This window comes from Squalius cephalus (assembly GCF_949319135.1).
Source record: "Squalius cephalus genome assembly, chromosome: 13".
NCBI lineage: Eukaryota > Metazoa > Chordata > Actinopteri > Cypriniformes > Leuciscidae > Squalius > Squalius cephalus.
This window is the reverse complement of record NC_137134.1, coordinates 38,937,624-38,964,065: the sequence shown is the minus strand read 5'-3', so window position 1 is coordinate 38,964,065 and position 26,442 is coordinate 38,937,624. Positions and strand designations below refer to the sequence as shown.

The window sequence follows — 26,442 nt, the reverse complement described above, 5'->3', positions numbered from 1 at the left end:
ATCGTTGAACATTTAACATCATCTAAACTGAGTTTATCGTCACTCAGGCATTTGATAATTGATTAAAGATTGAATCCCCAGCGGAAGCCTGAGAGCTGAGGTTTAATGGAGCCTGAGAACACGATTGCGCATCTGAGCGTGTGCGCGCGCGCTTATATACAGAGCTGCTGTGAGCGCGCGCGATGGACAGAGCGCGCGCCGAGACAGACAGACAGACTGAGAGTGAGACAGACAGACAGACTGAGAGTGAGACAGACAGACAGACTGAGAGTGAGACATGTCTGAGGTCCTGACGGTGGACGCGATCCTCTTCGGCCTGCTCGTGCTCTCCGGGATCGTAGGGAACATCCTGGTCATCTCTGTGGTGAGACTCACAGCTAACCCTAACTATGATCACGTGTGTGGAAGAAGTCCATCTCTGACTCTGTGCTTAATCATAATCAGGACTAATAATTATAAAAGTCGAAGTCATGACATTTATTAGATGAAAAGTCAGTTATGGCACACTAAGTGATATTTAGGACAAAAAGGCGAAGTTAGACATACTAAGTCATAGTTGACAGTGTGTGTAATATGTGTGTATGCGTGTGTGTTCAGGTGTTCCAGTGCTGTGTGTGTGTGTGTGTGTGTGTGTGTGTGTGTGTGTTCAGGTGTTCCAGTGCTGTGTGTGTGTGTGTGTGTTCAGGTGTTCCAGTGCTGAATGTGATGTGTGTGTGATATGTGTGTGTGTGTGTGTTCAGGTGTTCCAGTGCTGAATGTGATGTGTGTGTGTGTGTGTGTGTGTTCAGGTGTTCCAGTGCTGAATGTGATGTGTGTGTGTGTGTGTGTTCAGGTGTTCCAGTGCTGAATGTGATGTGTGTGTGTGTGTGTGTGTGTGTGTGTTCAGGTGTTCCAGTGCTGAATGTGATGTGTGTGTGTGTGTGTGTGTGTTCAGGTGTTCCAGTGCTGAATGTGATGTGTGTGTGTGTGTGTGTGTGTTCAGGTGTTCCAGTGCTGAATGTGATGTGTGTGTGTGTGTGTGTTCAGGTGTTCCAGTGCTGAATGTGATGTGTGTGTGTGTGTGTGTGTTCAGGTGTTCCAGTGCTGAATGTGATGTGTGTGTGTGTGTGTGTGTGTTCAGGTGTTCCAGTGCTGAATGTGATGTGTGTGTGTGTGTGTGTGTTCAGGTGTTCCAGTGCTGAATGTGATGTGTGTGTGTGTGTGTGTGTTCAGGTGTTCCAGTGCTGAATGTGATGTGTGTGTGTGTGTTCAGGTGTTCCAGTGCTGAATGTGATGTGTGTGTGTGTGTGTGTTCAGGTGTTCCAGTGCTGAATGTGATGTGTGTGTGTGTGTGTGTGTTCAGGTGTTCCAGTGCTGAATGTGATGTGTGTGTGTGTGTGTGTGTGTTCAGGTGTTCCAGTGCTGAATGTGATGTGTGTGTGTGTGTGTGTGTTCAGGTGTTCCAGTGCTGAATGTGATGTGTGTGTGTGTGTGTGTGTTCAGGTGTTCCAGTGCTGAATGTGATGTGTGTGTGTGTGTTCAGGTGTTCCAGTGCTGAATGTGATGTGTGTGTGTGTGTGTGTGTTCAGGTGTTCCAGTGCTGAATGTGATGTGTGTGTGTGTGTTCAGGTGTTCCAGTGCTCGAAGGAAAACTCCTCTCGTCACCTGCCGCCGTCCGACACCATCCTGGTGAACCTGTGCCTAGCGAACCTGCTAACGTCGGTCTTCCGCACGGTGCCGATCTTCGCGTCGGACCTGGGCCTGGAGGTGCGGCTGAGCTCCGGCTGGTGCCGCGTGTTCATGCTACTGTGGGTGTGGTGGCGCGCGGTGAGCTGCTGGGCTACGCTAGCTCTCAGCGGCTTCCACTGCGCGACCTTGCGGCGGCAGCACGTGTCCATGGGCCCGCAGGGTCTCCGGCGCGAGCGTCTGCGCGTGTGTGCGCTCCTGTCCGCCGTGTGGCTCGCTAACCTGCTGTTCTCCCTGCCCGCGCTAGTCTACACCACACGCGCGGGCGGGAACGCTACAGTGGAGATAATGGTGATTAGCTGTACGACCCGTCCCCTGCTGGGCTGCGTTTGGAAGTTTCCTAGCGAGCGCCACGGATATGCTTTCGCCTCCACGTCGCTAGTGCTAAACGAAGTGCTGCCGCTCATTCTAATGCTGGGAACGAATCTCGCTACGCTGCACGCGCTCGCTAAGCACATCCGGGCGGTGTCCGGCGGCGGCGCGGTGGAGCCTCACGTGTCCAGCGAGCGGAAGGCGGGTCACGTGATCATGGCGCTGGTGGCGTTATTCGTGAGCTGTTGGGTTCTGCAAGTCGCCGCCGTCACCTACTATAACCACAACGGCGGGAAACACGTGGAGGCGCTGCTAACCATCGCGCACTTCTCCGCCTCGCTGTTCGTGGGCTTCAGTCCGCTGGTGGTGGCGCTGGGACACGGGAAGCTGCGGCGCAGGATCGGCAGGCTTCTGGAGCAGTGCGCGCGGTGGGTCCGGCGGGCCGAGGTGGAGCAGCGCCGCGAGAACAGCGGACAGACGATCGAGTCGAACGGGAAAACGCCACAGAGCGAGAGGAAGTGACTCGGACACCAGGACACATGGTCACACATGGGGAAGAGACACCAGATATGAGCCGACGAGATCGGAAACACATCAGAAAACAATCATGCTTCGGGAAATCACAAAGTCATTATGTTAGAGTTTATCTCATTATTTTGACGCTTTAAGTCCTAGTTATGATATAAATTGTATGTCCTAATTATCACTAATATTGCCGTAATGCCATAATTTTTACTTTTTTATCGTGCCACAATAGACACGACTAGACTTTAGACTCTTATCTCATAATTATGAATTAATGTTATAATTTTAACTTTTTTTATGCCATAATTTAAACTTTTATCTCATAGTTTAGAATTGTTTTGCCCTAGTTATGATATAAAATGTTGAAATTATCAATTTGTATGTCCTGATTATCACTAATATTGCTATAATGCTCTAATTCTGACTTTTTAATCGTGTCACACAATTTAGATTTATCTCATAATTCTGATTAATCTCATAATTATGACTTGGTGTAATAATTATAACATTTTGTCAATTTCGCTTTTTTATGCCATAATTTCAACTTGTATCTCATAGTTTAAATTTTTGATGTCCTAGTTATGATATAAAATGTCAAAATTTTTACTTTGCATGTCCTAATTATTACTATTATTGCCATAATTTTGACTTTTTAATCGTGTGACAATTTCAACTTTTCATCTCATAATTTAGATTTATCTCATAATTATGACTTAATGTCAAAATTGTAACATTTAGTCAATTTCACTTTTTTATGCCATAATTTCAACTTTTATCTCATAGTTTAGATTTTTTATGTCCTATTTATGATATAAAATGTCAAAATTGTTACTTTGCATGTCCTAATGATCACTAATATTGCCAAAATGCTAGTTTTGACTTTTTAATTGTCACAATTTCAACTATACATTTTATAATTTAGATTTGTATCTCATAATTATGACTTAGTATGTCCTATTTTTGACTTTTTAAGTCCTAGTTGTAATATGAAGTAAATATTCTGACGTTGCATGTCCTAATTATCACTTATATAGCCATAATTGTTACTTTTTTATCTCACATTTTTATTTTATTTTTGTCACAGTTTCAACTTTTCATCTGGGATAGGGTTATACTTTGTGTTATAAATTTGACTTTTTGTTATATTTCAGACTCTTTATGCCATAATTTAAACTTTTATCTCATAATTTTGACGTTTTATGTTCTAGTTATGATGTCGAAATTATCACTTTTTGTCCTAATTATCACATATATTGGCATAATTTCTACTTTTTAATCTCATAATTTCGACATAATTTTTTTGTCCGTTTCAACTTCTCATCTTACAATTATCGCAATTTTAAGTTTTTATGTCATAATTTCCACTTTTATCTTATAATTGTGACTTTTTATGTTCTAGTTATGATATTAAATGTCGAAATTATCACTTTTTGTCCTAATTATCACATATATTGCCATAATTTCTACTTTTTAATCTCATAATTTCAACATAATTTTTGTCCGTTTCAACTTCTCATCTCACAATTATCGCAATTTTAACTTTTTATGTCATAATTTCCACTTTTATCTTATAATTGTGACTTTTTATGTTCTAGTTATGATATTAAATGTCGAAATTATCACTTTTTGTCCTAATTATCACATATATTGCCATAATTTCTACTTTTTAATCTCATAATTTCGACATAATTTTTTGTCCGTTTCAACTTCTCATCTCACAATTATCGCAATTTTAACTTTTTATGTCATAATTTCCACTTTTATCTTATAATTGTGACTTTTTATGTTCTAGTTATGATATTAAATGTCGAAATTATCACTTTTTGTCCTAATTATCACATATATTGCCATAATTTCTACTTTTTAATCTCATAATTTCGACATAATTTTTTGTCCGTTTCAACTTCTCATCTCACAATTATCGCAATTTTAACTTTTTATGTCATAATTTCCACTTTTATCTTATAATTGTGACTTTTTATGTTCTAGTTATGATATTAAATGTCGAAATTATCACTTTTTGTCCTAATTATCACATATATTGCCATAATTTCTACTTTTTAATCTCATAATTTCGACATAATTTTTTGTCCGTTTCAACTTCTCATCTCACAATTATCGCAATTTTAACTTTTTATGTCATAATTTCCACTTTTATCTTATAATTGTGACTTTTTATGTTCTAGTTATGATATTAAATGTCGAAATTATCACTTTTTGTCCTAATTATCACATATATTGCCATAATTTCTACTTTTTAATCTCATAATTTCGACATAATTTTTTGTCCGTTTCAACTTCTCATCTCACAATTATCGCAATTTTAACTTTTTATGTCATAATTTCCACTTTTATCTTATAATTGTGACTTTTTATGTTCTAGTTATGATATAAAATGTTGAAATTATCACTTTGTATGTCCTAATTATCACATATATTGCCATAATTTCTACTTTTTAATCTCATAATTTCGACAATTTTTTGTCCGTTTCAACTTCTCATCTCACAATTATCGCAATTTTAAGTTTTTATGTCATAATTTCCACTTTTATCTTATAATTGTGACTTTTTATGTTCTAGTTATGATATTAAATGTCGAAATTATCACTTTTTGTCCTAATTATCACATATATTGCCATAATTTCTACTTTTTAATCTCATAATTTCGACATAATTTTTTGTCCGTTTCAACTTCTCATCTCACAATTATCGCAATTTTAACTTTTTATGTCATAATTTCCACTTTTATCTTATAATTGTGACTTTTTATGTTCTAGTTATGATATAAAATGTTGAAATTATCACTTTGTATGTCCTAATTATCACTTATTTTGCCATAATGTCATAATTTTGACTTGTTAATGATTCTGTAGAGAAGGTAATTCATACATTCACGCATTTATCATAAAACTCCAGTAAAAACTGAATGAATCTGAGCTTAATAATGTTCATTTCCAGCCACAATCTGCAGTGTTTTATTGCAGTAAGTCTTGTTCTGAAACACGAATCTTGTTTTAAGCTTTTCCTCATTTTCTGCCCACTTCTGTATGTGTCGTAAAGCATGAGCATGACTTCATTTAAACACTGCACACACACACACACACACACACATAAATAGATTTAGACATATAGACACACACACATGTAGACTTTCCCTTCAGACGATCTTAGATGAGGAAAAAAGAGTCTGAACTGATTCACTGTCGTTCATTCGTGAGTTTAATCAGTCAAACACACAGAAGACACATAAAACACCCCCCCCCCCCCCACACACACACACACACCTTTAGTCTCCCATTAGGGTGCGATTTTAAAGAAATGAAACTTCCAAACAAAATTATAAGAAATATGTTTGATAGCATCTTATTCCCTAAAGCATCCTCTAGAAACTTCACAGTTCTTCTCAAAAAAAGGTTACGAACAACTTTCTTAAAATCCCCATTAACTCCCAAAGCTGAAATGATGAACGGTGTTTATCCATCCAGGGAATTTGTACAACGAAGATTTGGATTTGAAACTAATTGTGATTTGTTTTTGTGATAATATTGAAACTACTGATCATTCATTTTGTCATTGTATGTATGTAGAGGCTTTACCCACATCTTTACCCAAAGGTTTCTTTCTTATACTAATGCCCTTAAATTATGAAAAGTGAAAAACAGAGGTGTATGACTCTTCCTTTCTTCATCTTCTGCTTTTTTGTAATGCACTTTTGCACCTGATCCCACTGTCATAGTGTAATTATACATTTTTGTTGCCATGTTGTTTGTACATGACATATTGATCAATAAAATAAAAAGACGAAATGTCTTCCTGACACAGTTTCGTGATGCAGAATACATGCGACCCGTGTTTGTGAAGTCTATCCTGATGGACAGAGATGGGACAGGACTGACTTTATGAAGGCTCGGAGTCTCCGGTGTCCCACGGCGAGCACGATGGGCGACAGCGCGATGAAGCTCATGTTAGCGAAGCGAGCGATGATTAGCAGGAACTCGGTGGAAGATCCGCGGTTGTAGTTGAAGTAGTTGACCGAGATCACGTTAGTTCCCCAAGACGAGATGAAGAGGATGTTGAGCGCCAGAATCACCTGAGCAAACACACACACACAAGCAATCGTCATCATCTAAACGCTTGAAACACACAATTCATCTTGAGAAGCCCGTTTTGACCATGCATGCGCTACTTTGTGATGGAAAATGCATTAAAATGCAATGGAGTGTGTGTTTTTTTTTAGTAAAGCGCCTAAAAACCTCAAAATTGTTACTATGTGTGTCCTAATTATCACTTATATTGCCATAACATTTTTCTTGTCACAATTTAAACTTTTCATCTCATCATTTATACTGAGTGTGTCATAATTCAGACTTTTTATGCCATAATTACAACATTCATCTCATAATTTTTACTTTTTATGTTCTAGTTATGATAAAAAATGTTAAAATTATCAATTTATACGTCCTAATTATCACTTATTTTGCCATAATGACATAATTTTGCCTTTTTAACCTCATACTTATGACTTGGTGTGTCATAATTTTGACTTTTTATGTCACACTTTCAATATCATGATATAATGATATTAAGATATAAGGTCAAAATTCGGACTTTTTTAATTTCTAATTATCACTTATATTGCCATAATGGCATAATTGTTACTTTTTAATCTCATAATTTAGATTTTTTTTTTGTCACAATTTAAACTTTTCATCTCATCATTTATACTTAGTATGTTATATTTCTGACTTGTCATAATTCAGACTTTGGTAACACTTTATTTTACAGTGTCCTTGTTACATATGTTACATGTACTAAGCTTAGTAATAACAGGAAATTAAGCATAATTACATGGAACTAACCCTAAACCAAACCCTAATCCTACCCTAACCCTATAGTAAGTACATGTAGTTAATTAATATTACTCAGTACTTAAATATATAATTACACTGTAACAATGACACCTTAAAATAAAAAGTGTAACCCAGACTTTTTTATGCCATAATTGCAACATTCATCTCATAATTTTGACTTTTTATGTTCTAGTTATGATATAAAATGTTGAAATTATCAATTTGCATGTCCTAATTATCACTTATTTTGCCATAATGACATAATTTTGACTTTTTAATCTCATAATTATTAATTGGTGTGTCATAATTTTGACTTTTTATGTCACACTTTCAATATCATGATATAATGATATTAAGATATAAGGTCAAAATTCGGACTTTTTTAATTTCTAATTATCACTTATATTGCCATAATGGCATAATTGTTACTTTTTAATCTCATAATTTAGATTTTTTTTTTTTGTCACAATTTAAACTTTTCATCTCATCATTTATACTTTAGTATGTTATATTTCTGACTTGTCAGAATTCAGACTTTTTATGCCATAATTGCAACATTCATCTCATAATTTTTACTTTTTATCTTCTAGTTATGATATAAAATGTTGAAATTATCAATTTGCATGTCCTAATTATCACTTATTTTGCAAAAATGACATAATTTTGACTTTTTAATCTCATAATTATTAATTGGTGTGTCATAATTTTGACTTTGTCACAATTTCAACTTTTCATCTCATCATTTAGACTTCGATTTATCTCATAATTTCGATTTAGGAAGCTACATTTTTGTGATATCAACTTCAAATTTGGTACACAACTTGGTTAGACGCATGACTTTAATTTTCTTGCGATTTCAGTGTCAAAATTATTTTGTAAAATGTATATTTTAAAATTATAAAAATATAAATGTTTAGTACGTTTGCTTTCCATGAACTTAAACATTTAACGTTTTTACACTTTAATGTTTTGATGCTCTTTGACTCCTTCAATAATTGACACTCCTGCTAAGCGTCTCTTTAAAAACATCCAACTTTGGGTCTATATTCCAAAGCGTTCCTGATTTATGAGCCGTGAGATTAGCTCCTCACCTTGGCGGCCCGTCGCTCCGCAGGGATCCGGGTGACGACTGGCGCGTCCTTACTCTTGCGAGTGTGTCCGTGAGTGTACAGCGTAAACAAGGAGCCCAGGTTAGTGACGCTCATCAGGAAGATGGGAATGGATTCATGGATCACCATGGAGGAGGTGGCGAAGGCCAGGCCGCTGTAGGCCGACGGAAAATCCCAGATGCATCCCAGCAGTGGCCGAGTGGTGCTGCTCACCAACATCAGCGTCTGAGGAGGGGTCGGAGGTCAAACCAGGTCAAACACAAGCTGAATATTGATCATAAACACAGCCACACCAGAGAAAACAGAAGAGCATAAAGAGACAGGGCAACTAGAACTGAGTTCAAAATTAAAATATATAGTTTATTTCAAATATAAATGGTATATTTGTGTATAAAATGGGGTATCATAGTGTTATTACGATTCCCGGTCCCGCGGGATTCCTCTGACACAGACTGACCTCGGTGGAGTTCTCGTCCCCGTTCTTGGAGAAGATGAAGGCTGGGATGGCGTAGCCCAGGTTGAGGCTCCAGATGAGGCCGAAGCCGAGCACGAGGGGTCTGGGGGGCCCGCGGGGCCCGTGAAGGCTAATCACCGGCGGAGCCACGCGACGCAGCGTCTGGAAGTGGAACGCGCTGAGGAAGAACGTCGACCAAACGTTTGCGGAGCGGATCCAAACCCAGATGCCCATCATGAGGTGACACATGTCTCTAGTGAGGAAAATCTGTGAGGAAACAGACGTGTTGATGCTTGGAAGTTGGTACCGAGCATTTAATTACATACAGTAAATACAGTCCTGTCAGAGGCAACACTAGGGGCCCTATTTTAACAATCCAAGTGGTCTAAAGTTCACTCAGGGCGTGTCCGAATCCACTTTTGCTAGTTTAATGATGGGACAAATGGTCGGCGCTCCCGGCGCATGGTCTAAAAGGGTCATCCCTATTCTCTTAATGAGTAATGGGTGTGTTTTGGGTGTAACGTGAAATAAACCAATCAGAGTCTCATCTCACATTCACTTTAAAAGCCAGTTGCGCTCGCACCGCGGCGGATTCGCTATTTACATGAAGGAATTTGCAAGCTGAAAAACGGAAAGCTTAACTAGCGAGGAAACAGATCTGCTCATGTGTGAGATTAAAGCTGTGTGTGTGTGTGTGTGCGTGTGTGTTTGTATGTGTGTGTGAGGTAAAAGCGCAAGCAGACAATCTACGGGACAATCCGGATTCAACCATATCTTTATGTTCACTGTATTAATCTTTTACATTGTAATCCTTTTATTTTTTTAATATTTGGCTTGTTTGTGTGTTGCTACGCTTCGCTGTGTGTGTAATAAGCAGAGTGTGTGTGTAATAAGCAGATGGTACACGCGTTGTGGACCCGCCTATAGGCGCACATTACTAACGCACTCTTTAAATAACAAAAATAATACTGCGCCATTGACTTTAGAGCAGGTTTCAGCGGCTCAGTCTATTTCAGTTCCTCAAAACAGCAACGCTCCAACACTGCGCCAGAACACACACTCGATCTCAGACCAGCAGCCCATGAGCGAACAAATGGGCGTTAATGCATTCGCTATTTAAACAACGTGGAGCAGGACGTGAAAACTGCGTCGGGCTGAAACTAGCAAAACACACTTGCGTCAACAAACACAACATGTCTTAGCATTTCGAAGGCAACCGATGTCTGGCAAATCTCAATAAGCAACACTTGATTAGAGTCCAAATGGGATTTTTGTTGGTTTTGATTGTTAACTCTTAACAATGAATCAAACTCTAACATTGACCCAATTAAACTCTGTAGAACGAATCAACAGACTCGAGGAGATGTGAAACAATCTCTTGTAACTTTGTTGCATTATATTCCTGTTATCTCTGTAAAGCTGCTTTGAAACACGCTGTATAAATAAAGGAGACTTGACATGACATTTACACAGCTCAAAGCCTTCTCAAAGACACTAGACTGGGTTCACACTCATTAAAGTGGTTTGTCTAGAGATTGAACCCAGACCGGAATCCCATCTCCATACCTCAACGTCCATCCATTCACTAACAGTTATACATCCAACCAAGCGTTCATCCATGAGGGAAGTCCTGCATACCTCCACTCCCAGATCGGACACCATCACGACTGTGTTTCTCACCAACGACACCATCAGGCTGGAGAAAGCCATGTTGACCAGGATCACATCTGAGCTCCTGACGACTCCCGTATCCCGGATAAGGCTTTGGCCGACCACTCCGATGACCATGGTGTTCCCAACGTTCCCAAGCAGGACCAGAACCACGTAGAGCGCAAAGTAGAACGGAGACGAATATATGCGCTGACTGAGGCTTGAGGGTTTTCTTTGAGGTGCCATGTTCTTCAAACTTCTTCAGACTTCAGTCATAAATGGAGCGTCTCTCAGAAAGTCTCAGTGATGTTGTATTTTCTCCATCCCAACGCCTTCCTCTCCTCCCACCGACCGCAAGCCCCTTTTATGGATCATGGTTACCATATAAATCCCAACATCCGCTGAATCCCGGGCCCGCTGTCATAGGAGAAGATGCAGTGAGTGGCAGGTGAGATTCCACCAGAGATATGGATGTTTTGGGATACATGAGCTGACCTTGCATCTTCACGCTCGAGGGATTAACTATCCCCACCAGGCTCATTAAACTCGCGCTAGTTAGCAGTCTAATTCATTAGTAAACCCACCACAATTCCACAGAGTGTGGGTCCAAGAAAAGCCAAAGCTGGGGTTTAACATCTTTAGTTCTTTGAACTTTCTAGAAAGGATCCTCTCGACACAAAATGTGTGTCACATATGCTACAGAGTACATTGTGTAAATTATGCGTCTTCTTCATAAAGTATAGTTTTTCACATTTTCATCTATCTATCACACAATCATGCCAATTATGATGATGCTTCCATTTTATTTCAACTCTTTTCAGAAGGAGACCAGATTCCCTCACCCAAAGACATCAATATCTGTCTTTACACTATGTTAGTGATTGTGCGTCCAGGAGAAAGACACACCATGACCTCTGACCTGAAAGACATGCAAAGAGAGATCTGAATCTGAGAGAAAGATGTTTCGAACACGTTTATTTTCATATTAAACATAGCAACAATCTGTTATCAAATTTGTATTACCTCAAATATATCACATTATATACGCCGCAACTATGGAAGCCCATTTCCGGCACATAAGGGGAAAAAATCATGCTTTTGTAAATCATAATTATGACATAAAAAGTCCAAATTATGACACTTTAAGTCATAATTATGCAACAAATTTCTATATGTCATAATCATTTGTTAACAAACAAAGTATGCATTACTTCAATGAGCTCATTGTTTCTGCCTTAAATAATTACATTGTTTAAATTTATACAATTTTAGCTAACTGTGATTTGTAAATGTACATTTCTGAAATACATAACTTAGATAGTTTCCTCTGATAACAGATCACTGTAAATTGTAATGTGGCATTTTCTGTAAAGCTACTTTGAAACGATGTGTATTGTGAAAAGTGCTATTCAAATAAATGTGAATTGAATTGAATGTTTAGGCCTATGAGATGAAAAGTAAAAATTATGACATTAAAAGTAATAATTTCGAAATTTTAATCTTACAATTTTCATAATTTTGATTTACAAAAGCATGTTTCTTTTCATATATGGCATAAATGGGTTTCCACATGCGTCCCTACAGAAGGTGATTGGTTTGGTGAATGGATGGATGGATAATACATATTTTCTATACTGATTGCGAAGTTGTGTAAATAGGAAATAAGTAAATAGGTTGATGCGAGCTCCTAATTTGAAGAATGATGCGCGCTCCACAGAAAGCGCGCGACGGTGGCTCGTAAAACGGCGCGCGCCCTTTAAACTGCTTAGAAACGCGAAAACACGGACGGACGGCGTATGATTCTTTAATGATCCAAAAGTTTTCAAAGTAAAATAATAATTATAAAATGGTCTTGATTTGATAGAGATTGTATCAGTCGTTATTTTATTTAGTCAGAAATTGATCGGTCAATATTTACCTCAGAGAATCTCCCGCCGATACACGTCAGATTCAGAGTGATCAGGTAAACACGACGGTAAACACGACACATAGATGAATGGTTATCTTTGTAAGGTTTAATACGGAATCTCTTCTTCCCATCATGCAAAATAGGAGCAAATGCATTTCAGTCAGACGTGTGAAATGAATAGATGCAATATGAAGCATAAAATAACGAAACACTCAGGTATTCTTATTTAATATTAAGGTTCATACTTAAACATCTCAGTTATCTGGTTAAGAATAATCAGTTAAATCAATCTTGTGGAAACGATCTGTGATGATGTTGTTTTACGATCGCTAGGTGGCAGTAGACACACATATCAGAGATAATAATAACACACACAACTCAAGACTGCTGTCAATTTGACTCAACACACAGATCTGACACAGGGACAGAGAAACTTCATAACACAATGTACAAGAAGAGCTAGATTCTTACGTGTTCCTGTTTTGAGTCCTCCATCTTGTATGCTGCTTCATGTTGTTTGGCTCCATTTTGAAGACTCTTCAAAAAAAAATGCTGGGTTAAAAATTAAAAGCAATCTGGTGGGGAACATGATGTCATAACAACTGGGTTGCCTAGTTAACCTAACAGTCTGGGTTACATGTTTAACCCAAATGATAACTTGGAAAAAAGGAAAGGCGCTGGAGTCTGCTGCAAGATAACTATTTTATGGCATGAACTGGCGAACATGATTTATTCTGTTGCGCTTGTTTGGAAAATAAATACACAATCCCAGAATAAAGAAACTCAAGGTTTACCTCGTGTCATACTCTCTGTCGGACATTGGCGCTCTCCTGTGAAGTGACGTGACACAGTTAAATCACTCCCATTATAATCAATGAAGCTGCCCACAGTGCAAACCCTTCGTTGATTATAACAGAAGTGATCCAGTGTATGTCTGCACTCGTCTGAAGCCCTGGCAGACACGGAATAAGAAAGGTATAATGTGAGAAATAAAGAAGTATTAGTGTCTCTACTAGAATAACAATCTTGAGAGAAACACAGTACAAACCTTCAATGAATTCAGGAAGATTCCTCTCAGGAAATGTTCTCTCAGGACAAATTAAATTCCTTTTTCTTTAGTCATATTTAATATTTTCTTTAATACTTACTCCTCTTCTTCTTCTTATTATTATTATATGATTTGATATTTTACTTATTGATAACACTTACAATAATGTTGATTAGTTAACATTAGTTTATGACCTTAGTTAACATGAACCAAGAATGAACAATACTTCTACAGCATTTATTAACCTTAGTTAATATTAATTTCAACATTTATTAATACATTATTAAAATCAACGGTTGTATTTGTGAACAGTAGTTAATGCACTGTGAACTAACATGAATAAACAATGAACAGCTGTATTTTTATTAACTAACATTAACAAAGATTAATAAATTCTGTAACAAATGTATTGCTCACTGTTAGTTCATGTTAGTTAATACACGAACTAATGTTAACTAATGAACCTTATTGTAAAGTGTTACCTATTTGTAAGAAGTGTCTGCTGAATGAGTAAATGGAAATGAAATGCAATGCATTAAATAACTACTTCCTTAAATTCAATGCATCCTCTTTGATCGGTCAATTCAAACTCAGTTCAAATTCAGGAATCGGCATTGAATGGCACAGAGTCTTCGTTTCTGAGTAAGTACATGCAACTTTATTAAAAATAAATAATGTGCCACACACTCTTGTGATAATATGTCTTTGATGCCTGTCCATAGAGAGCTGTCTGTCAGACTATACGTGACAGGACTGACTTCATAAAGGCTCGGAGTCTCCGGTGTCCCACGGCGAGCACGATGGGCGACAGCGCGATGAAGGTGATGTTAGTGATGCGAGCGACGATTAGCAGGAACTGCGTGGAAGATCCGCGGTTATAGTTGAAGTAGTTGACCGAGATGATGCTGCCGCCCCAAGATGAAATGAAGAGGATATTGAGCGCAAAGATCACCTGAGCAAACACATAAAGAAGTATTATTCTGTGATATTGAATTAAAAACAGCCTAATCTAGTCATGCCTAACCCCTTACTCCACTTTATTGCAGAAACGCTTCTGTTACTCTCTGGAGAAACAAAAACATGAACAAACTTGCTCTCAGCTCCCATGGGACAGTGAACCTACGCTTCCCGCAGGATTGTGGCCATCAGTGAAGATCATTAGTTCAGGAAATGACATCATCATGGTATAATTAAACCTTGGGTCTGGGACTGCCTTGCTTAGTAAGTCTTTTGTTGGTCCTGGAACAACATTCCTTGAGGGAACCAAAGAAATCCAAATTGGCCTTTTCGTTCATGTAACGTTCAGGTCATGTAATATTTTTCTTAGACATTTCAAATCTCTGCTGAGAAAACGAACCACAACTATTGATGACATCACATTTCACTGGGGGGCGTATCCATTTTTTTAATCCGGTAAGTGCTTCAATACAGGAGAACTCTAGCTTGGCTGGTTGGTGTTTTAAAATCCCCCTGTGGTGAAAATGTGTCTATGTGGTGTTTTTAATATGCTTTAAGACAAAGCATGTGTAAGTTCATAAGTCGACAGCATTGCTGAGTATTTCCTCCTTAAAACTGCAGTGAACCAAAGACAGTCTCAAAAACACGCTTTGAAATCGCTGGTGTTTCTGACGTCACAAACTACCTTGTAACCAATCAGATCAACGTGTGATCGTCAACCAGTGGATCTCTGAGCTGAGTGAGTGAGTGGAGGCGGGGCTCATTTGCATATTCATAGAACCGCGCATACTAAATGAGGCAAGGGTGTCGAGTTACATTCAAGATATTTTAAGGCATGAATATTTTTGTTTTTTCAAGGAAAAATCGTTTAAAGATGTCATTTTGGTGTTCAAAGATGAGTTTTAAGGGATAAAACTATTGACTACAGGGGGATTCACTGAAAAGTATATAATTTTCTAAGAGAACTTTAACCATAATAATATAAACTAGCATGAGAAGCAAAGCGATGGATCTTTTTTTAGATAATAAGAACTGTGTGATTTTGGAACGTCCTATTCGGCATATTGTGTATTTGTGATCTGGTCTTCCAGCAGTTGCTGAAAATAAAGGTAAGACTTTTACCCACAGTAGGGTTAGATATAAACACTAAGAGCTGGAATAAGATCATCTCACCTTAGCCGCCCGTCGCTCCGCAGGGATCCCGGCGATGACTGGCGCGTCCTGACTCTTTTTGGCAGCTCTTCTTTTTCGTCCGTGAGTGTACAGCGTTAACAAGGAGCCCAGGTTAGTGACGCTCATCAGGAAGATGGGAATGGATTCATGGATCACCATGGAGGAGGTGGCGAAGGCCAGGCCGCTGTAGGCCGATGGAAAATCCCAGATGCATCCCAGCAGTGGCCGAGTGGTGCTGCTCACCAACATCAGCGTCTGAGGAGGGGTCGGAGGTCAAAGGCTTAGTTCACCCAAAAATGAAAATTAGCCCAGATTTACTCACCCTCAAGTCATCCTAGGTGTATATGACTTTCCTGGAAAGTAAGTTAAAGCGCAACATACGCAACTTGTGACGTCAGAAGTAGCGTAGTGCCTCATGGCGTAGCGTAAATATCAGCAGTGCGTTGCATTTCTCGCATAAGTTGCGCTTAGACTTAAGTCGAATCCATATGTTCGTTTGGCCGGAAGCTGGTTATTTTACTTTTAAGTTTTAAATATAGATATTTTTCTTATACAAATGCATCGCTTCACTTCAGAAGGCCTTTTGCCAGATGCACTTTTATGATGGACAGATGCACTTTTATGATGGATAGATGCACTTTTATGGACTTCAAAACAGAAACAGTCATTCACTGCCATAATAAAGCTTGGAAGAGCCAGGACATTTTTTAATATAACGCCGATTGTGTTCATCTGAAAGAAGAAAGTCATACACACCTTTTTTGGGTGAACTATGCCTTTAACCGAAAGGAAACACACAAGTTAAATTAAGCCTGTTGACCAATAAATAGACAGACTGACCTCGGTGGAGTTCTCGTCTCCGTTCTTGGAGAAGATGAACGCTGGGATGGAGTAGATCAGATTGAGGCTCCAGATGAGGCACAAGCCGAATATGAGGGTTTTGGGGGGTCCGGGGTGGCCGTGCACGTTCGTGGCGGCCGGGGCGAGTCGACGCAGCGTCTGAAAGTGGAACAGGCTCAGAAAGAAGGTCGACCAAACGTTTGCAGAGCGGAGCCAAACCCAGATGCCCATCATAAAGCGACACCAGTTTCTATTGAGGAAAACCTGTGAAGAAGGAACAAGGATGATGATTTCAATTGCTGATGCCAATTACAATATATCAAATGCACAACAATATCAAACTAGCAGCAGACAATGCTCTCCTTCACCCAGTCAAGACTACAACATTTCTGGATTCCGTCGCTCCATCCAAGCATAGGCGACTAAAAACTAGCCCTCATTTCTGGCTGAATAACGAAGCAAGTCCTTAGAAAGGTGTGAGTTGAAATGAAAAAAAACAAAAACAAAGATTTGAACTTTCCAGAGAGAACCAGCCTGAAGCATTTTTACATTTGGACCAGTCTCAGCTCTCTCCAAGTTTTCAGATAAGGATATTGTAGAGAAAGGTTTAAAACCGACTGTCTGCTTTGATATAACGCTGATCCTTTTATTCCTGACTGGGATACAGACTAAAGGGAATCTCCCAGTACCATCGGTCCTGCCAGCCTTCTGAAGGCACTGTTACACCAGCTCAAGCGTTTTACATGTTTCCCTCTACACCTGTCTGACCAGCACCTCAACGTTTGTTCGTGGGTCAATCAACACCATGGATCAAGGTTGAATTCTGATTCACATGAACATATGAATAAAGGGTTGAAATGAAGGGTTGAACCCAAAAACGTTTTGCACATTATTTGTGGCCTCTGGACAATAAAATCCTGTGAGCTTTTTGGCCTATTTTCGTGTGCGGATCTTTTTTTCAGATTTTTGAGATCTTGGATCTACGCTCCTCAAGAAGTTATTACATTCATCTGTTTGGGACTATTGTTTTGGCGCTACGGCTTTCCATCCCCTTGACATGAACATACGAGAATTACATTTAAACACTGATTTGGACCCTTTTTTAACCATTTAGCTTTAAAGCTAGCATTTTTTCAACACCGAACCAACAACTTTATCTGGACAATAACTTTATTCTAGATCTGCTGTAAAGCCTAAACAATCTCTGTTACTGTAATCTCCTATTATCACTGTAAAGCTGCTTTGAAACAGTCTATATTGCTAAAAGCGCTGTATAAATGACAGTGACTTGACTTAGCGTTTTTTTAACACCGAACCAACAACTGACATTATATCACACATTTCCAACAATCACACTCCCGTAACTCTTCCGTACCTCCACTCCCAAGTCGGAGATCACCAGGAGAGTGTTTCTGGCCAACGACACCATCAGGTTGGAGAAAGCCATGTTGACCAGGATCACATCTGAGCTTCGGATGGCTCCCGTATCCCGAAGAAGCCCTTCTCCGACCACTCCGATGACCGTGGTGTTCCCAACGTTCCCAAGCATCACCAGAATGAGGTATATGGCGATGTAGAGCACAGACGACGGCGTGCTCTGAGAGGCTTTTCCTTGAGCCGCCATGTTTCACCTGAAAACTGGACAATCCAGTGATCGAAGTGCTTGAGGTTTTTCCAGTATTTATGAAGATTCTCTCGGTGACGTCTCAGTGACCTCATCACCACATATATACCAACCCAACCAACCCAACCCTGGTCCTGCTGGTGAAGGAGAAGATACCATGAGGGGCCGGTGAGATTCCACCAGAGATACACATGCACTGAGGGATCGACCATTCCCATCAGGCTAATTAAACTTGCACTAGTTAGCAGCCTAATTCATTAGCAAGCCCACCACGATCCCACAGGGCTTAATATCAACAGTCCAAACAAACTCTTCACTATTTAGCAATGAATAGCTGATGATACCTCAACAAGCATTTTATTTAAAAAGAAAATCATATTACTAACTTTATTATTATTGTTATTGTTGGAGTATTGGGAGGAGAGGAGAGTGGGGGGTACGAGAGAAAGTTAGTTAATAAAAATCCAGCTGTTCATGTTAGTTCACAGTGCATTAACTAATGTTAACAAGATTTTAATAAAGTATTAGTAAATGTTGAAATTAGCATGAATAAAGATCAATAAATGCTGTATAAGTGCAGTTCATTATTAGTTCATGCTAATGTTAACTAATGAACCGTATTGTAAAGTGTTACCGGTAAAAGATGTTAAATGACTGAATACCCTAAAACACTTGACATGTGTTTCAAATTTTACGGTCTTTGTTTTCTCTGCCTTTTTTCTTTCTTTCGTCTATCCTTATATTATTGTTTGTCTTTGTTTCATTTTTATTTGTCGGTATGTGTATTTTGTAAAATTTCTATATGTATTCCTGCAATAAACAAAGGAATAAAAAAAAAAAACACATTTCAAACACGCAGTCACACAGTTATTAAAATTTTCCCATTTTATTTCAATTCTTATCCAGACTGTGACTAGATTTATCTCTCAGAAAATACACATACAAAATACTTTTTTCAGGGCAGTTTAGATCCATACAAGCAGCTTCAGACGATTGGTCAGTTTTAGGCCACTCCCCCCACACCTGATGACATCATCTCCTGCGAGACGAACGATTTGTCCGCTCTCGTTCGCGCTCCCTCTGTCGGTGTCTGTAGGAGTGTGTGTGTTCGGGAGAAACGGACAGCGATGGAGAGGACTCGCTACGACTGCGCCTGAAAGACAGACAGGTGGAACTATTCCGTTTAATTTAATGTTCAACAATATTATTGATCTGAGAACTGAACTGAGCTGGACGGTGACATCACGGTTTTCTTCAGAGCAGCTATATATATATATTAATGAACTAAATTAAAAACTTTTTTACAACAAAAATGAACCATCACTGAACTTACTTTCGCCGCTATTTTCTTCTAGAAACAAACTGTGTTGCGTTATTTTCCTGTTATCCCTGTAAAGCTGCTTAATAATAATAATAATAATAATAATATGTTTATTTTATATAGCGCCTTTCTGAGGACTCAAGGTCGCTTTACAATAATTACAAGTACACATAACATAGAAACATGACATAGAGACGATACATAAACTGTGAAGGTTAACATAGTAGAGGTATAGTACATATAGAATCTGAACATTCAGGGGTCAGGGAAACAAGTGACAAAAAGATGTGTTTTAATGTGGGTTTTGAAGTCTTGTAGTGATGAGAGATTGCGGATTTGTTGTGGAATTGAATTCCAAAGAGTTGGGGCAGCGGTGCAAAATGCCCTTAAGTGCTTTATAAATAAATGTGACTTGTCTGTTCCGTCAGGTTATATATATTCAGGTGTGAATGCTATAGATGAGGGTTACCTGCGTCTGGGAGGAGACGGGATCCAGCGAGTGTTTCGTCGTTCATCACTGCGACTCAGACGCTTCCTACTGAGAGAGAAACGCCAAACACTAGCTATCTAATATCACTTATATCTAATATCACTCTTGTAAAGTCGTGTAGCTTACCGTTCTCGGCTTGTGATCTTTCGACAGGCGTTTTTGAGGGCGAGATGCGACAGCGGAGATTCGTGGTTCTTCTGGTTTTCTGCAGGAGTCGCTGAGAGAACGAGAGAATGAATGTACAGCAGAAACATATTTATATTTATATACAGTCAAAACAGTCAAACCAAAAAATATTCAGACATCAGATATCATTTTTGATATTGTTTCACTAATGTGATCAGGACACTATAGTTCATTTATGTGAGTGAGGAGAGCAAAATAAAGTAAACTGTGACATATTATACCCAAATATTCTTCATACAGCGACTACCAGTAACGTTTATAAAAATTTGGGACCAAAAATGACTCTGACACTTTGAGCTGATCATGTTTTGCTGAAGTGTGTTTTCTTTAATTGCTAATGCTCTTTTTACACACAGACTGAACAAAATGAAGCATTGCTTGGTGATTGGTTGAGCTAAACTGGTATTATCTAATTGTGTAGTTAAATTTAACAGCTGACAGATATTCAACATAATTCATGTGTGAGACAGTCTAACAGAAGGACGGACAAAACCAGTCAAATATCCACTGAGTTCTGCTCATATTTTATCACCATTCTCTAAATTATAGCGAATAAACTGTGATAATGTGAGAAATGTTGAAGGTGTCTGAATGAATGTTGTTTGACTCTATATACTATGTATGAACGCACCAGGTTTAGACGCAGGAGAGAAACTGGCCGCCGGCTCGTGTGTCGGGGTGTGTGTCGTGAACGCTTTTCCTCCGGGTTTGCTCGCCAACTTTAAACGTGTTTCTTCCACCTGCTGCTGAAGAGCCGTCAGCGAATCACACTTAAGTGTGTACAGCCGCAGAATACAACAGCTGATCTCAATCAGGTCCTCTTCTGACACCCCGAACAACAAAAACCAGGGCGGCTGCTCAGGCAGAGGGATCTGACCATGTTTAAAAAAACATTCAGAACTTAAAGGATTAGTTCACTTCAGAATAAAAATGTCCTGATAATTGACTCTCCCACTCGCCATCCAAGATGTTCATGTGTTTCTTTCTTCAGTCGAACAGAAATGAAGGTTTTTGAGGAAGACATTCCAGGGTTTTTCTCCATATAGTGACTTCAATGGGGTCCAATGGGTCGAAGGTCCAGATGTGAGTTTCAGTGCAGCTTCAAAGTCTCGAAATCGTTCAAAGTTCAAAGACTTCAAAATCGTCCGACATCGTTGTTTTACCTTTTATTTATTTTGTAAATGGCGCTTGACTTAGTCTTTGCACAGCTTTGTAAACACTGGGTCGGTTCTTCCACCTACGTCAGGCTTGACCTTTCATGTCGCATCACAGCTAGTGCAAGACCAGCATTAGTGGTTAAAAGTATATAAATGTTTATTTTGTTCTAAAATATCCGCTGGTTTGTCTAGTTGAGACTCTTATTCCTCGGCTGGATCGTGTCGAGACTTTGAAGCTGCACTGAAACTGGACCTTCAACCCGTTGGACCCCATTGAAGTCCATTATATGGAGAACAATCCTGGAATGTTTTCCTCAAAAACCTGCATTTCTTTTTCACTGAAGAAAGAAAGACATGAACATCTTGGATGACGTGGGGGAGAGTAAATTATCAGGAAATTTTAATCCTGAAGTTAACTAATCCTTTAATGGGAACGTTAGCAAAATGTTCTTAGAACTTATTTTTGTTACATGCTATGTGTGTGAAGGTCAGGCTTAATAGTTAAAAACCATAAAATGATCTAAATAATACAACCTCAGCAGAAACATGTGATTCACCTGTAAAACTCTTGCAGAAAGAAAGATACACGCACATGCAATCGTTTCAGCACTAAACCTCAAAAACACATCAGTCCTCAAGCTGTCGTTCATGTAGTTCCTGGAGAAACACCAGATGGACCGTTACAACAAAAACGAATGTTTTCATCACAATGTTTAGTTCAGGATCTCACCAGGCTATCTGAAGCAGTCTGGTGTTCTTCTCACACTCCAGGACCTGAAGGTACACCATGATCACCTGCACAGGTAACACAGCATGAGGCCAGAACGCAAACGCTGCGAAATGCGTCACAATTTTAGAAATTACACCATTTACATGTTCATATCAGCGCAATAATGGACGTTAAATGCTATGCTATGTTGCTCATGTATTGCTCAACTGTGCGCGAGACGGAGTGGAACGCGAAACACGAAGTATACCTGGGTCTTTAATGTTCGCTATCTCGTTACTTATCTGCATAAGTCATTGGACTACAACTTTGAAAGGTTTACGAGAACATGCTAAGTAACGCAATACTTAAATGTTGGGCTATACTATTCGTTGCGGTTACACTTTATTTCGATAGTCCACTTTAGACATTCTACTAACTATAAGTAACTTTTCAACTACATGTCAACTAATTCTCATTAGAGTATTAGTAGACTGTAGTAGACAGTTAGGTTAGGGTTAGGTGTTAGGGTTTGTGTTAGGAGAATAAGTTGACTTGTAGTTGCCAAGTTACTTATAGTTAGTAGAATGACTATTGGGGGAGCAACAAAATCAAGAGTTAGCAGATATTAAGCAGACAGTCTACTAATACTCTAATGACAGTTAGTTGACATGTAGCTACAAAGTTACTTATAGTTAGTAGAATGTCTAAAGTGGACTATCGAAATAAAGTGTTCCCTTTTTTCCCGCGTATTGCTCATCTGTGCGAAAGACGCAAAACATGAACAGTAAATGTTGGGCTACACAATTTTTTTGTATAAACTGTGCGAAAGATGGAGTTGAACGTAAAGCACAAAGTATACCTGGGCCTTTCATGTTCGTTATTTCGTTACTCATCTGCATAGTCAGTCAACGAAACTTTGAAAGGTTTACGAGAACATGCTACAGTAATGCAATAATGAACGTTAAATGTTGGGCTTTACTATTTTTTACGCGTATTGCTCAACTGTGCGAAAGACGCAAAGCACGACGTATACCTGGGCCTTTAATATCCGCACTATGCCAAAGATGGAGTTGAACGTAAGACACAAAGTATAATTTTGTCTTTAACGGGCGTTATTGTGTTACTCATCTGCGTAGTCAATCAACGACGCTTTGAAAGAGAATACGTTACAGTAACGCAATAATGAACGTTAAACGCCCAGGTATACTTTGTGTCTTATGTTCCACTCCATCTTTCACACAGTTGAGCAATAAGCGGAAAAAAAATAGTATAGCCCAACATTTACTGTTCATTATTGCATTAATGGTGCATGTTCTCGTAAACCTTACAAAGTGTCGTCCAATGACTACACAGATGAGTAACTGAATTATGGACATTAAAGGCCCAGGTGTGCTTCATGTTTTGCGTCTTTCGTACAGTTGAGCGATACGTGGAAAAAATAGTAAAGCCCAACATTTACTGTTCATTATTGCGTTAATGTAGCATGTTCTCGTAAACCTTACAAAGTGTCGTCCAATGACTACACAGATGAGTAACTGAATTATGGACATTAAAGGCCCAGGTGTGCTTCATGTTTTGCGTCTTTCGTACAGTTGAGCGATACGTGGAAAAAATAGTAAAGCCCAACATTTACTGTTCATTATTGCGTTAATGTAGCATGTTCTCGTAAACCTTACAAAGTGTCGTCCAATGACTACACAGATGAGTAACTGAATTATGGACATTAAAGGCCCAGGTGTGCTTCATGTTTTGCGTCTTTCGTACAGTTGAGCGATACGTGGAAAAAATAGTAAAGCCCAACATTTACTGTTCATTATTGCGTTAATGTAGCATGTTCTCGTAAACCTTACAAAGTGTCGTCCAAAGACTACACAGATGAGTAACAAAATAACGAACATTAAAGGCCCAGGTGTGCGTTGTGTTTTGGTTCCACTCCGTCGCGCACACAGCGCTACTCTCCTGGCTGCACGCAAGTTTGCGCGGACGTTACGAAAATGACATCATTTGCACTGTCTGTGAGATGGAGCTGAATGCTTTGGGCTGAAAAGTATGTTTCCGGCCTGAAAAGCGGCAAATGAGCGTGTAAAGACCTTGTGTGGGTGTTTGACGTGGACGCAGAAGCCGAGCTCCTTCAGCACGCGCCGCTCCGCTTTGATCACTTGACTCTTGCGGCTGACGTAGCCGTCGTCCAACAGCAGGGGGCAGAAAGGCCTGACGGAGACAGTGAAGCGTCAGAACACACTCCAGACTCACGCTGTAATGCTGTAACGCTCGTTACCTGTTTCCCGCGGCATGCTTGAGGCGGTGGAAGACGTTCAGGACGTCCCTTGTGCGCCGCGGCTCCTCCTCGATCTTAGACGCGAGCTGAAGACACGCCACGGCGACCGTCTGCGGCATCATCACGAGAGGGTTAAAGGTTAAAGGTCATGCTTGAGAGTGGCGGACAGCTAGTTTAGAGATGGCTCACCTCCGCACAGTGTCTCACGAAAGATTTACAGTAGAAGAACCGATGGAACAGGATCTGGGCCGTTGCCATGGCGACCTGACAAAACATCGTAAACAACTGTGTTTTCATGCCAATGAGGGATGTATAATATTAAACTAGCATTGAAATCAGCGACAGACTGATATATTAGCCAGGCTTATTTAGAACTCATACAGGCCGGTTGGCGGTTGCATGAACCTCTAAGACTAGTCTTAGAAGTTAGACATCACATTTTATTCTTTAAGACTGTCCATAGCTTTTTTAAGTCAGTTACATAAAAACGTAGATTAGTCTAATTTGATACCGAAAACTAAGACTGACTGCCCCTAACTGACTGCTAGTGGGTCATACTAGAACTTAAGCCACCAGCTGTGTCCGAAACCACTCACTCGTTCACTAATGCCCTATATAGTGTATGACATTTGAGTGCACTATAGTGTATACGGAACGGTTTCAGATTAACATAATGGCTATGTTTATGCAACCAGCCCCAGTTATTATCATATTCAATTCAAGGACTAAGTTGTAAGACTAGTCTAAGCCGTTTCAGCAACCAGCTACTGAAATGTTCCCTATATGCTTATGAAACAACTACATCTGGTCTTAGACTGGCCAGGGTGGGGTTTAGACCAGCTAACAAGAACCTAAAACCCCTCTAAACCGAACTAGACCGGTTTGGCCAATCTGAGAGCCAGCTGACCAGTTTAATCAGGTTTAAAAGCTATTTTTTTTTTACTGAAGGGAATCGTGTTGACAGGTAGTTGCTAGGCAACATAAAACCGCGCGAACCTGAGGCAAACGGAGCAGAATTCCCGCGTTCTGGATCATCTCACACATCCGGTTACGTAGCTGCTCCTCCGTGCGCGCGGACAGCCCGTGAGCGCGCGAGGGGCTGCAGTGCACGCGCTCGGGGGGCAACAGGCAGTTCTCCAGTGTGAGTGCGACACCCGAGTAGATTTTTCCCGCGATTATGATCCCGTCACCGGGCAGAATCAGTCCCGCGGCCGCCGCCATTTTGATTTTCACGCGGATGTACCGTTCAACACGCCCACAGCGCCATCTGCAGGACTGAGGGAGCCAACGCAAATATAAAAACATGAAAAATTAATTATAGCCTACTCTGACAGTCAAACCAATAATTATTCAGACACCAGATATAATTTTTTTTTTCTTTAGGGTGCAGGACACTAGTATAGCAAAATAAAGTAAACTGTGACATATTTTACCCTAAAATTCTTCATAAAGTGGACTAACAGTAAAGTTATAAAAATTGCTATACCTTTTTACACACAGACTGAACAAAATGAAGCATTGCTTGGTGATTGGTTGAGCTAAACTGGTATTATCTAATTGTGTAGTTAAATTTAACAGCTGACAGATATTCAACATAATTCATGTGTGAGACAGTCTAACAGAAGGACGGACAAAACCAGTCAAATATCAACTGATTTGATAACTCTGAGTTCTTGTCATATTTAATTTTTCTAAACTAAAGCGAATAAACTGTGATAATGTGGGAAATGTTGAAGGTGTCTGAATAAATTTTGGTTTGACCGTATAATATGATTATCATAAATCCAACTAAAAAGGGAGCGTTGTATAGTTAATATAGTTATTACTACTACTACTACAATAAAACGGATAACTTGGTGTTTGCAACCAAATAAACGGATCAACATTTTGACAGTTTTAAAGAGTATTTTATTGCGGTTTTACAGTAGGAACAATAATTGTTCAATAACACTGAACATTATCCACATATGGTTTTCATTCGGTTATTTATGGGAACATTCTGGGAATCAACATTGTTGGCTGGGTGTGTGAGAGCCAGAAACATTAAGAAATACATTATAAACAAGAAACACAATATACACCAATTCCCTCAAAACATTCACAAAATTAGAAGAATAAACATTAA

At 39.4% G+C, this 26,442-nt stretch overlaps 4 protein-coding genes across 9 annotated transcripts; 1 reads left to right on the top strand and 3 right to left on the bottom strand.

Annotated features, from left to right (window-relative positions):
- Positions 1-277: 277 nt before the first annotated feature.
- Positions 278-2,568, top strand: ora4 (olfactory receptor class A related 4; the record flags this gene model as incomplete). The annotated part of the gene is made up of 2 exons (XM_079891118.1): positions 278-364; positions 1,609-2,568. The coding sequence occupies 2 exons, from the start codon at positions 278-280 to the stop codon at positions 2,557-2,559; spliced, it is 1,038 nt and encodes a 345-aa protein (XP_079747244.1). The 3' UTR covers positions 2,560-2,568.
- A 3,196-nt stretch (positions 2,569-5,764) lies between these two features.
- LOC307170108 (olfactory receptor class A-like protein 4) lies at positions 5,765-13,064 on the bottom strand. Of its 3 annotated transcripts, none has more exons than XM_079891126.1 (4): positions 13,006-13,064; positions 8,979-9,242; positions 8,504-8,746; positions 5,765-6,652 (listed from the first exon to the last, which is right to left on the bottom strand). In XM_079891126.1, exons 1-4 carry the CDS (start codon positions 13,027-13,029, stop codon positions 6,425-6,427), a joined length of 759 nt encoding a protein of 252 aa, XP_079747252.1. In that variant the 5' UTR covers positions 13,030-13,064; the 3' UTR covers positions 5,765-6,424. The 3 variants fall into 3 exon arrangements, with proteins under 3 accessions (XP_079747252.1, XP_079747254.1, XP_079747253.1); XM_079891128.1 differs by lacking the exon at positions 13,006-13,064 and adding an exon at positions 11,468-11,558; XM_079891127.1 differs by lacking the exon at positions 13,006-13,064 and adding an exon at positions 10,614-10,657.
- A 1,127-nt stretch (positions 13,065-14,191) lies between these two features.
- Positions 14,192-18,530, bottom strand: LOC307170104 (olfactory receptor class A-like protein 4). The gene is made up of 4 exons (XM_079891121.1): positions 17,928-18,530; positions 16,553-16,816; positions 15,713-15,967; positions 14,192-14,534 (listed from the first exon to the last, which is right to left on the bottom strand). Exons 1-4 carry the CDS (start codon positions 18,174-18,176, stop codon positions 14,316-14,318), a joined length of 987 nt encoding a protein of 328 aa, XP_079747247.1. The 5' UTR covers positions 18,177-18,530; the 3' UTR covers positions 14,192-14,315.
- Positions 18,531-19,038: 508 nt separating this feature from the next.
- Positions 19,039-25,576, bottom strand: LOC307170098 (cyclin-L2-like). Of its 4 annotated transcripts, none has more exons than XM_079891111.1 (10): positions 25,314-25,576; positions 24,507-24,581; positions 24,318-24,427; positions 24,130-24,250; positions 22,061-22,125; positions 21,888-21,987; positions 20,805-21,045; positions 20,114-20,192; positions 19,967-20,035; positions 19,039-19,329 (listed from the first exon to the last, which is right to left on the bottom strand). In XM_079891111.1, exons 1-10 carry the CDS (start codon positions 25,536-25,538, stop codon positions 19,209-19,211), a joined length of 1,206 nt encoding a protein of 401 aa, XP_079747237.1. In that variant the 5' UTR covers positions 25,539-25,576; the 3' UTR covers positions 19,039-19,208. The 4 variants fall into 4 exon arrangements, with proteins under 4 accessions (XP_079747237.1, XP_079747236.1, XP_079747235.1 ...); XM_079891110.1 differs by having other exon boundaries at positions 19,967-20,032; positions 20,114-20,204; positions 25,314-25,568; XM_079891109.1 differs by having other exon boundaries at positions 20,114-20,204; positions 25,314-25,565.
- Between the last annotated feature and the right edge of the window lie 866 nt (positions 25,577-26,442).

Coding starts and splice junctions, on each gene's coding strand:
- LOC307170104 (XM_079891121.1), bottom strand. CDS start 18,176: ATGGCGGCTCAAGGAAAAGCCTCTCAGAGCACGCCGTCGTCTGTGCTC. Junction 16,817..17,927: donor TCTCCGACTTGGGAGTGGAG/GTACGGAAGAGT, acceptor CCTTCTTCACAG/GTTTTCCTCAATAGAAACTG. Junction 15,968..16,552: donor GAGACGAGAACTCCACCGAG/GTCAGTCTGTCT, acceptor ACCCCTCCTCAG/ACGCTGATGTTGGTGAGCAG.
- LOC307170108 (XM_079891126.1), bottom strand. CDS start 13,029: ATGGAGGACTCAAAACAGGAACAC. Junction 8,747..8,978: donor GGGACGAGAACTCCACCGAG/GTCAGTCTGTGT, acceptor ACCCCTCCTCAG/ACGCTGATGTTGGTGAGCAG. Junction 6,653..8,503: donor CGGAGCGACGGGCCGCCAAG/GTGAGGAGCTAA, acceptor GTGTTTGCTCAG/GTGATTCTGGCGCTCAACAT.
- LOC307170098 (XM_079891109.1), bottom strand. CDS start 25,538: ATGGCGGCGGCCGCGGGACTGATTCTGCCCGGTGACGGGATCATAATC. Junction 22,126..24,129: donor ACGTCAAACACCCACACAAG/GTCTTTACACGC, acceptor TTACCTGTGCAG/GTGATCATGGTGTACCTTCA. Junction 20,205..20,804: donor CTCTCCTGCGTCTAAACCTG/GTGCGTTCATAC, acceptor TCGTTCTCTCAG/CGACTCCTGCAGAAAACCAG.